Here is a 12,166-nt window from a genome sequence, read left to right on the forward strand (position 1 = left end):
CAACTCATTAAGATGGATAAAAGTATTCAATACAGAAACATTTCTAACGCTGTGCAAAATAAATGAAGAAATAAAAGGATGACCTTTTTAAACAGATTGAATTTTAAATCAATTGTCAACAGTAGAATGGACTAAATATATTAACACGTAGTGTCCCATAGAAATTAAAACTGGATTCCATCAGAACCTATAATGCTAGACTGTTTGCCTGTGATGCCAAGCTTTCAAGTAATGGAACTAACTTTCCGTGTTTCCAGTTCTCATGACTGAGCTCTTACTTTTGAATTGAAGTAACTCTCTTAGTGTGTTCCATCAACTCTCTTTTAGGTGACTTTTATTAGTAAATATATTAAAAGAAAAAAAATCTTCGTATTTCCTGAAGGAGGAAGAAAACTCTTAAATGAGAACCATTCTAGGCCTCTGGCTCCTGTATTTCCCTGATTCATTTTGGTTATACAGTGATTGAAAAGTCAGCCCTCCTTTCTCGATGGTGGCCACTGGTCTGGTGAGAATGTTGTTAATTGCGTCTGGGGCCATCGCTCTGCCTTATTCCCCTTGTGAGCCCCTGAGGGACAGCACCCTTGCCTTATTCACCTCTGTATCCCCAGCAGATGAGTACATAACAGCAGGTCTCAATAAAGGTTTGACAGATGAATCACGATACCTGTAAGTGTCCTCTATATTGCAACTAGGTTTGTAAGATTTTTTAACTTTGGGAAATACAGTTTTTAAGAAACGCAAAAATTAGCTTTGCTCCAAATATATGATGCTAAAACTTCAAAGAGCTGAACACCCTCCATGCTCACTGGCCCATTCCACAAAACCTGTTGCAAATAACCGTACGATTGCTAGACAGTATTCCTTCTCCAACAGAGGTTTCCTTCAAGAATAGAAATCCATAACGTTACAGCAAAATCCAGGCCAAAGAAGCGAAAGGTAGTGATGTCCAAAATCTAAAAAGAGTCAGAATACAGTCTGTTCTGCAAAGCGTAGCACATGACATGTTCACATTTGTGTGTCATCCTTTTTATTTGTATTTTATTTTAATCCTTCTAAGGTGTTCCTGAAATATTACCATGTGGAACAGTTAAATTTAATGCGAAAGGAAGCCATTGACAAGCTTATTTTGATTCAAGCCTGTGTCAGAGGATTCTTGGATTCAAGAAGATACCAAAAAATACAGGAGAAAAGGAAAGAGAGTGCTATAGTAATACAGTCAGGTAATCACTTAGGTGGTCTCCCGATGTAACAAAACATAATGTTACATTCGGGGATGGACATAAAATCTAATCATATATACAAACCTCCATTTTTATGTAGCTTTTGTGTTTCATTCCAGACTCTGTCATGTTGATATTTTCTCTATACCACATCTAAATCAGATTGTTTTAGTGATGGGCACTTTTAATATTTGAAGGCTTTGTTTTAGATAAAATAATTCAATTTTTCAATTTTCTGTCAGGCATCAGTGAAACACAGTTGACCTATTGTGCAAGATACAACAAGTGATCAAATTAATTACAAATTACAGGAATCATATTATTACATCCCTTGGACAATAACATTTTTCCTACTTTATTCCAAAGGTTACACTTGCCCTAATTTTTGACCACTTGATTAAATCTCATTTTGTTAAAGGTCATCCATTTCTTTCTGTTAACTCTAGGGAAATAATATTTAAAATCTTATTTCACATGTTTTTATTAAAATGTGTCAGTGGACTTTAGATTTCACTTTCCATTTTTCTAGGAGAAACTAACTTTAGAGCCTGGCATGGTTTAATACAGTAATTTTCAAAATACGTTAATTTTCCATAGTAAAGACTTCCATAGTAGACTAAGTAGACTTCCATAAAGACTAAGACTTCCATAGTAAAAACCATATTTTACTCTGCAGCCTGATACACACTCCTACTACAAGTGAGGCACTCTGATGTTTTCTATTCTGGTTTATTTCACTTCATTTTTAGACACGAGGTTTGGCCCACTAAATCGATTCTCTAATCTACCATGGATTTGCAGCCTGCCTTTTGGAGAACACGGACATGGTGGGCAGAATCGTTGACTAACATTTGAAAGATTCATGTTCTAGTCGCAGGTCTGTCCATTCGTAATGGTTCATGTCTTTGGGGATTTTAAAGCTCTTAACTTCTCACTGAAACATCAGAATGCAAATCCCTATAATTTGGGGTCAAATTCTTTATCCTCAATTCCAAAATTTGTAAAACACTAAAGAAAAGGTTTATCATACCTCATCTAGCAGTGAAACATGACCTAATATTTATAGCCCTTTATTCATCGCCCATGGTAAAAATAGTTTTCCCGGAGAAATATTCATGGTTTTAATTATGGAATGCTTCCCTGGCATGGGGAACGTTACAGAATGTATATTATTTGCTTTGAATTACCTTTATAAAATAAAAAAGTTTAAATCTGAATTCTGAAATGTATCTGGCTCCAAGGATAATTGCCCAAAACGTCCAAAACATCACACTCAGTTAACAGGGACTTTCTCCCATAAATAGCCGAAGTAGTTATCAGCAGATTTTAAGCAAATGAATACACTTTGTCTTTTTCATCAGCTTAGCCAATCTCTTTCATTTCAGTTTCATCCCCAGACTCTCCTTAGTACAAAAGGTGCCTTAGTTATTTTCTTACTATAGCTTGTCATCTAGAATAATCTTGTTAATGAACAATACTTCTTAATGAACAGTATTTTCAATGAACATGTTCTATTTGGAGTCTTTAATTTTCCTCTTTGACACTGATGGTCAAAAAAAAAAAGTGTTTCTATTACTTAAGTAATGTGTCTTTGTCTTTATTCTAATTAGCACTACTCCCCACCTTATATGTTTCAGCTGCAAGAGGACATCTAGTCAGGAAACAAAGAAAAGAAAATGTTAACATGAAAAACACAGCCACAACAACCATTCAAACCTATGATCAGGAATTTGACTACAAGAAAAACTTTGAAAATAAAAGGTATAATGATGTTCATTCTTTTTTTTTTTTTTTAAAGATTTTATTTATTTATTTGACAGAGAGAAATCACAAGTAGGCAGAGAGGCAGGCGGAGAGAGAGGAGGAAGCAGGCTCCCTGCTGAGCAGAAAGCCCGATGTGGGGCTCGAACCCAGGACCTGGGATCATGACCTGAGCCGAAGGCAGCGGCTCAACCCACTGAGCCACCCAGGCGCCCCATGATGTTCATTCTTATGCCATTTTGACATTCTACATTTTTTCCAAATCTGTGAAGTCAAAATAAAGTTCACAGTCTTTCTTGCACCTAATCAGGTCCGAATACTGAACCATTAAATGTCAGTGAACACCCAGTGGCCACTCTTGTGTTCTTTATCCTATTGGAAAGTTCACTGGCATTTCTCACTGATGACCGCTCTTTCCTTCCACAGCTTTTCTCTTCCTAGGCTTCTGCCAGACTTCTCTACATTTCTGCTCCTAATTCTAAGTATCCTTTGCTCATTCCTCCTCTTCTCCCCATATTTAAATCCTCCTTCACATCTAAATATCATCATGTCTGGGCTCTCTCATTCATTCCCATGGCCTTAATATCCAATATGCCATTAATTCCTAAGCCGTAATCCAATCTTCAAAACATGGCCCTTGGCCCTTTCTTCTCTTGAACCTCCATATCATATTTCTAAGTACGTATTAGTAGATCCACCTGAATACTTTCATACAGAAGGCTTTATGCTAAGCTGTGGGGACACATAGATAATTAAGACAAAACCCTGGTCCTAAAAGTTGCTCACAGATTCATGGAAAAGAAATATAACTAATAAATGCATGATTCTAGAAACACGAGTTAACTCTGCTGTAAAGATATGCAAAGGGTACAGTAGGGATGTGGAGGATCTCGGTAGGGATTAAGGGGAAGGGATATAATATGTAGATTTTGCCTCATTGATAAAACTTGAATTGATCGAAAGATGCCTAAGTTGTATCTCCTTATAAGAGATAGAGATCATTCCAGCCCTAATCCCAGGCCCCTTGTCTTTTTTTTTTTTTCCCCGAATTTACTGGGATTAAATTGGCATGTAACACTGGGTCAGTTTATGGTGTACAACATGATGATTCGATGCATGTATATATTGTAAAATAATTACCACGGTGAAGTTAGTTAACATTTCCCTCACCTCGGTAATTACAACTGTGTGTGGTAAGAACACCTCCCTTAGCAATTTTCAAGTCCATTATACAGTATCATCAAGAGCCACCATGCTGTATGCTAGATCCCAAGAACTGGTTCATCTTTTTAAAAATTTCCACTACACTGAGGTATTTACATGGAAAATTTATGGTTTACATATAAAATTATAAATTATTTACATATAAAATTATATTTAAAGTTTGCATCATGATGATTTGTTATACATATACATTGTGGAAGGATTTCCCCATTTAATTCATTACTACATCCATCACCTTACATAGTTCTCTATGATGCTTTTTTGGTGAGAACATTTCAGTTGTACTCCCTTAGCAAAATTCAGTTCTACTGAACAGTGATTATTCCTACTCATCGAATAGCTGGAAGGCTCTATCCTTTTACCAATCTCCCTATTTCCCCCACCTAACCCTTTCACAGCCAAAACTCTCTGTTTCTTTTTTTGTTTTTTTGTTTTTTTTCTTTTTCAGATTCCACACATAAGTGAATACCGTGTTTTTCTTCTCCTGTCTGGTTTATTTCATCCATGTTATCATGAAAGGCGGGATTTCCTTCTTTCTTGTGGCTGAATAATACTCCATTGTATACATATACTGTAACTTCTTTATCCATTCATCCATTAATGGACATTTGGGTTATTTCCAGCTCTTGGTTTTTGTGAGAAATACTGCAATGAACATGGAAGTGCAGAGATCTCTTTAAGATCATTGTTTCCTTTAAATATAGTGCCAGAAGTTGGATTGCTGGTATTACTATTGAGTTTTTTTGAGGAACCTCCATACTGTTTCCTGTAATGGCACCAATATTCATTCCCACCAACATACAACATTCTCATTGCATAAGCACTCTCTTTTCTTCACATCTTCACCAATACGTGTTTTCTCGTCTTTTATGATAATAGCCATTCTCACAGGTGGAGGTGACATCTCATCATGATTTTGATTTGTATTTTTCTGGGTAATTAGTAATGTTGAGCCCCTTTCATGCACCTGTTGGCCATTTTCATATCTTCTTTGAATAACATCTGCTCAGATCCTCTACCCATTTTTAAATCAGGTTATTTTTTTGCTATTGAGTTGCATGAGTTCTTTATATATTTTGGATATTAACCCTTTATCAGATATATGAGTTGCACATATTTTCTCCCATTCGGTAAGTCACCTTTTCATTTTATTGATAGTTTCCTGTGGTGCACAGAAGCTTTTTCTTTTTTTTTCTTTTTTTTTTTCTTTTTGTTTGGTTTTTGGTTTTTGGTTTTTAGCTTTTTCATTTTATGTAGTCCCACTTGTTCTTTTTTGCTTTTGTTGCCTTTGCTTTTGGTATCAAATCCAAAAAAACAAACAAACAAAACCATTACCAAGACCAAAGTTAAGGAACTTACCGCCTACATTTTCTTCTAGGAGTTATAGGACTTCAGGTCTTATGTTCAAGTCTTTAATCAATTTTGAGTTAGTTTTTATAGTAGTATAAGACAGGAATCCAGTTTCATTATTTTGCGTGTGGCTGTCTAATTTCCCAACACCATTTATTGAATAGACCATTCTACCTTCATTGTACATTCTTAGCTCCTTTGTCATAAATTAATTGACCATAAATGCACGTGCTTACTTTGGGCTCTCTATTCTGTTCCATTGGTCTATGAGTCTGTTTTTAGGCCAGTACCACATTGTTTTGATTACTATAGCTTTGTGATATAGTTTGCTTATCTTTTTTTCATTACTTGTATTCTGACTAATAAAGGCATTCTCGGGGTATTTTGAAGGTATTCAAAATACTAGCATAGTATTCAAAGTATTCATAGTATTCATAGTTCAAAATACTAGCATAGCCACTCATTGAAATGATGGGTTCTTGGTACCCCACCTAGTTCTCTGTCCCTAGCAGAGTAACAGAGACTCTACTGTGCCTCCCACATAAACCTAAAGATGCTATCATAGGCCTAGGAAGTAGCCAATGGGATTAGGAAATTTGAGTTCCAATAACTTTTTCCAAGTTCAGCTTTAAGACAGGTCCTTACGTACAAACAGACTGCAAAAGACCAAAACTCTTCCATGGCTTTCCTGAGCTAAAATCGAAAAGTTTTTGGCAAAACTCCCCCAAGTAGCATGTCAGGTTATGACTTTTTTCACTGTACCTTAGCACACTTTTTATGGCCATATTACTCTTGTGAGGGTTTTGTCCTCACCAAAAGGGAAAAAAAAAAAAAAAAATGTGGCTTAAAAAAAAAAAAAAAGGCTGTAGAGAAGATGTTATCTTCAAGGTAAGGGAAGATCATTTTGGAAGAATATTGGTAAAGTAACAGCTGTGCACTCTTGGTCAGCATATTACATGATCATGAACTGTAGCGGGAACATTGCTTCCCTTAATTTTGTATGATACTTCCTGTGATCAGCAGACTTCGCGCTTGTACAGCACGTCAGCCTAGTGAACACACCCGGCTTGCTAGTTTCAAGTTTAGGCACATTTTCCACAACTTCTCTTCCCTGTAGGTGCTTCCTTTTGAAAAAGACACATCTTGAAGTGATTAAATTCCTAGAATTTTGATGCCTCAGGTGAAAATACACTAGGATATTTCTCACCCAAAGTTGAAACTGGTTTTATCATTAATCTGAGTGGCCACCAACTTCTGCTGCCAGAGAGAATGTTTGGGAAGGACTTGATGAATGTGACTTGAGAAGTTTTTGCTTTGAGCTTGTTTTGCCCCTTGGACTGTTGTCCCAACACCAGGTAGTGTGGAGCTATTGCTGGAAGCGGTAAATAGTTTCCAGTTCAGTATCCTGTACTCAGATGCAATCTGTTTCTCCCAGGGAATCTTCTGTGAAGAAACAGACAGAAAATGCAGTCTCTACTAATGAAATAATCATTCCAGCTCCAAACCATAAGGGAAGTACATCTGTAGTGAACACTTCTACTTTCAAAGCTGAAGAGGAAGGCACTCTGGCCATTGAAAATAACAACAGAAAATATCAAACTCAGAACAAAATGAATAACATGTTTGGGGAAGAGGCTAAGCAAGAACCACAGCTGGTGGGAGACCCTTGGGCAGAAGGACACCCCAAAAAGAAGTGCATGAGAGACCCGGAAGAGAACAGTAAGATAAGGAGAGTGGAGAAGGAGGACTCTGTGGTCCAGAATTACTACCAGACGTATGCAGAGGAAAGGAATTTTGAAGAATCCAAAGCAATATATCTAGAAAGGAAGGCCCTGTCAGAAAGGCCAAGCTCCCCAAGACTTTGGTCAGGGGAAAATGAGACAAAGCAGCCTTCTTTTAAAAAAGCTTTGGAACCTAGTCTTAGCCAAAAGTCAGTCCACCAAAACGCAGATAGCAAGGAAAAGGAAAAGAAGACATCGGTGGTCACCCAGAAGGCACCAGCATGCAGCCATCTGAGACCGGGGATGGCCCAAGAGAGACAGTCCGAAGCAACAGTCCAAGTGCAGGAAGAAGATAGAGCAGCTGTGTTCATTCAGAGCAAATTCCGGGGCTACAAGAGAAGGCAGCAAGTAAGGAAGGACAGGACATCTTCTCTTAAAAATCAAAAGATTGTTGCAACACAGACCGAAGAAGCAAGAAATACTCATGATCTGTATTCCTGTCCCACAAAACATGAGGAATCTTGTAATTTCAGGACAAAGAATGACAAAGACCTGAAAGCAGATTTAGAGAAAGAAGCATGTGATTTGGCCATCTTTTCAAAACAGGTATGTAAATAGATTTACTAGTAGAAATCTCGGGGAACCACACAGTAACTGAAGTAAACCTACAGCTCATGAGTAACTGATATTCTATTTCATCTGTTTTTATGAAACTGCAAACCTCTTTTGTAATGCCTCAAGGGTTTTGCTATTCAAATAGCCATAAGTTTTTTATAACAATATGTCATAAGAAATAATGTAAGATATGACAGAAATCCTATAAAGAGACCAGTAGTCCTACACCTAACTAAAATGTTGGCATTTGACAATGCAAATTTCCATATCTGAGATCTTTCATTATAGCTAAGGAAAAAAAAAGTTTTATAAATCCTCTGAAGTCTATGCATTTTCTGCCCCAAATTTTGAGTAGACCTCTCTAGGTTTCAAAATTAGGCATCGCCATACTCAGACATATGTGCAATGAAGATGAAACTCTACGTGTTACACCATGACAATGAGGCCATAGAGAAAACCCACAAAGAAAGATTCCCTGTTGGAGAATATCTGTGCCATGAGTAGGCATGTTTCAGCTGTTTCTAGAAGGAGGCAGGTGGCTTTAGGGCTTCTCATGGGTTGTGTATGGAACGCTGATAATCAGTGCTCTGGAAGGAGACCACAGCGAGCAGCTCCTGGAAATGCCGATTCCAGATCTTGCTTTCTGTCTAGGTGTTCAACCTTCAGTAAATCACTTTGTGCGTGGGCACCTTTATTTTCTCTTATGTAAAGTGAAGGATTTTAACTAGATGACCTCTAAAATGCATATTATAAGTTAATATAGCATATAAAATCATGGAAGAAATATCATTAGGGACACCTGGGTGGCTCAAGACAGTTACGCATCCAACTCTTGATCTCAGCTCAGGTCTTGATCTCAGCATTGTGAGATTGAGCCCTGCATCAGGGTCCATGCTGGGCATGGAAAGTACTTTTAAAAAGAAAGGGAGGGAGGGAGGGTTGGAGGGATGGAGGGATGGATCTCATCATGAGTTAGATCAAAGAGGGACTGCCTAATACTCATGGACCCTAAACTCTGCATTTTGTCTCTGACAGTGAGTCCATACAAAAACACCATAGTTGCTCCTGGACCCCTCTTTCATGTTAGAGGTGTGGCCCAAACATCTCCCAATGTCTGGCTGTTCCTACAGCTCTGCCAGTGCCCTCCTGTTCTATTTTTTTTAAGTACATGGAAATACAGAGTTTAATACAGAGTTTAATACAGAGTAGCTTCAGTGCTCCACGGGGACGAAGCTAGAGGCAAAAAAAGCAGGAGCCCCACATGTGGCCCAGTAGCACAGCTGTGTAACAGAGCCCAGAGGCAGACCAGACAGAGGCAGAGGGGCCAGGTGGAAGGAGAGGAGAGTGGCCTGAAGTCAGACTGAGAACACTGGAAAGAAAAAGACGGGGTTAACACACTCCAAGGCAAAAGAGGGTTTCTACAGGCAAAATTGCTGAGGAGGGACAGGGTCAGGAGCCTGGTCTCAGGAACCCCAGGAGGAGTTGATCAGGATGGAACGCTTCGAGTAGCATAACACGTTTGGCAGTTTTAAATGGAAAATGTGAGACGCGCAAGCAGCACAGAACGGGGAGGAGGCTTGGCCAGGCGAGGACTTTTCCAGACCTTGGGTTTTCAGACCAGGGTAAGGGTGGGTTCTGGAGAAGAGTCTGAGGGACTGTCAGGCATTTACCAGCCCCCAGGGTACCTGTGGAGCCCTGTGAATTCTTTTCCTTGATCTAATCTGACACATGACCTTCTTTTTAGATTTCAAAGTTATCTGAAGAATATTTCATTCTGCAGAAAAAACTGAATGAAATGATTTTGTCACAGCAACTGAAGCCTCTCTATCTGGGTAACTGTCCTCATAAGCCAATTAATAGACGAGTTTCTTCTCAGCAGTGCCTCTCAGGTAAAAATCAGTAGAGTTAGAACCTCCTGATGGGAAAGGCAGTGCCAGATACTTTGTTTAATGTTTCTGATTTATTCTCTGGCAGGTTTGAGGTAATTAATGTTCTGTTTTGGGGAGAACCTTCATTTCATTCCATTTCTCATAAATAGATAAAAACCTTTCCAGAATATTCCACATACCTCCTATTTTCTCTGACTTCATTCTCTTTTTTTTCTTTTTTCCCTTTATATACACTTTAACTAGAACTTGGCATATGATACCAGAAGGGAGTAGAAATGGATGGAGTTTGGGGGAGTGGGGCAGGGTGCTGGTTTGATAAGAGGGAGCAAAAAATGAAATATATCCATTCCTTTTGTCAATGTCTGCAACCTTAAGTAGAGAATGGAAGGTTCAAATCTCCATTCAGTTGTACAAACCCAAATGCATTATTACATTTTCTTCTGGTCAACCTAAGTCACCCTCTGCTCCCATTTCACCAAACTGGTAGGGGATTCAGACTCAGTATTTATCAGACCTTCCGCTCTCCAATACCGTGCAAAGGCCCTTGGACTGTTGTCCCAACACCACGTAGTGTGTAGCTATTGCCAGGGCATTATATACCCACCCAAGGATCAAGTAGAGCTTGAGGTCACTAGTTATTTACCCACAGAGTTACTGTTGGGACACCCATCTCCTCACTGGCCTCATGACCCCTTCAAGTCAGGAGCTCCTGCTCCTATACCTGAAAACTGCAGGAGGCTCCCGGAAACGGTTAGGTTAGGAGTCTCACCTGGTCCACACATGCTCCAAGTAGCCCTCATCTCTGAAGCCTTATCACCACCGCTGCTGACCTCTGTCTGGGAGAATCTGTATTTCTTATCCCTCACATTCTTGGAGGCTTCACAGTCGCTCAGCACCCTCCTCCCCTACCTGGAAATGCTGCTCACCTTACGCAGCTTCTGTGAAAATCCCTTCGGCAGGAAAATACTAAGATGAGCCTGACTATTTGTCTGATAGGGGAAGAAGGGAAAATATCTTAATGTTTCAATCAATTATGCTGTCACATTATTTTCAAGTCAAAAGCTTTAAAAAAAAAAAAAAAGTGGCTCTCTGGCACTTTCTCGCCACTGCTGTCAGGCACTGGCGCAGAACCCCTTGCTGTTAAGAAACAACTTAACACGTTGGAGCCCAGATGCCCATTGGTTTGATGGCCTCATATGACGCATGCGCAGATGGCCTGCTGATAGACGGGGAAGGCGGGGACTTTGGCTTCCCCCTTGGTTATATGTGCAGCAGGCCTGGTGAGTGCAGGGCACTGAGGGGATGGTGGTGTTGGGGAAGTAAGGGATGCCAGGCAGGGCTCTCTGTGTAAGCGGCTCAGCCCTGTGCTTAAGGAGAAAGGAGGGATGGGGCGGGGAGGTGGCTTCGTAGGGACAGGGAGATAGGGAGGGAGGAGAGCCTACTGATGTTTTGTTATGACTTACACTTTTAAACATCTCAGGGACTGTGTGTGTGTGTTTAGTAAAAATTGTGTATATTTAAGGCATACCACTTGATGATTTGATACAAAATATACACAGCGAAATGATTACTACAGTCAAGCTACTTAACATACCTTCTCTTCACACAGGTACCATTGGGTGTGTGTGTATGACGTGAGTGCCCAAGATGTATTCTCTTAGCCAATTTCCAGTATTTAGTACAGTATTATAAACTATAATCCTCATGCTCTGCATTAGATCTCTAGACTTAGTGATCATACGTAACTGTAACCATGCGCCCTATAACCAACATCTCATATCCTCCCACCTCCCCATGGCTGCTAACCACAGTTGTACTCTCTGCTTCCATGCATTTGATTTTTTTTTTTTTTTGGATTCTACATACAAGATAATGCATTTTTTTTTCTTTCTGTGCTTCATATATTTCACCTAGCCTAATGTCTTTCTGATTTACTCATACTGTCCCAAATGGCAAGACTCCCTTCTTTCTCATCGCTGAATAATACTCCATTGTGTACATGGGTGTGGGCACACTGCGTCTTCTTTATTCACCTGTTGGTGGACACTTTCGTTGTTTTCATGTCTTGGCTATTGTGAGTAATGCTGCAGTGAACATGGGAGCACAGATATCTCTTCGAAGTACTGATTTTGCTTCCTTTGGTTATGTACCCAGACGTGAGATTGCTGGATCGGAGAGTAGTTCTAGTTTTCTTTTTTTGAGGAACCTCCTTATTGTTTTCCAGCCTGGCCACACCAGTTTGCATTCCCACCATGTATAAGTGTCCCCTTTCTCCACATCCTCACCACAGTTGTTTCTCTTGCCTTCTTGATAATACTGCTCCCAGCAGATGTTGAAATGATATCACATTGGGATTTTGATCTGTATTTTCTGCATGATCAGTGAT

At 39.4% G+C, this 12,166-nt stretch overlaps 1 protein-coding gene across 6 annotated transcripts in view; it reads left to right on the forward strand.

The window, feature by feature from the left end:
• MYO3A (myosin IIIA) overlaps positions 1 to 12,166 on the forward strand; it is a 248,501-nt gene that overhangs the window by 201,385 nt on the left and 34,950 nt on the right. For all 6 annotated transcript variants that reach the window (XM_047743195.1, XM_047743199.1, XM_047743198.1 and 3 more), the window contains 4 exons: positions 1,058 to 1,220; positions 2,858 to 2,981; positions 6,991 to 7,882; positions 9,636 to 9,780. In XM_047743195.1, coding sequence (XP_047599151.1) covers positions 1,058 to 1,220; positions 2,858 to 2,981; positions 6,991 to 7,882; positions 9,636 to 9,780 — 1,324 coding nt within the window. The remainder of the gene's footprint in view (positions 1 to 1,057; positions 1,221 to 2,857; positions 2,982 to 6,990; positions 7,883 to 9,635; positions 9,781 to 12,166) is intronic.

Source organism: Lutra lutra, chromosome 8 (genome assembly GCF_902655055.1).
Source record: "Lutra lutra chromosome 8, mLutLut1.2, whole genome shotgun sequence".
NCBI lineage: Eukaryota > Metazoa > Chordata > Mammalia > Carnivora > Mustelidae > Lutra > Lutra lutra.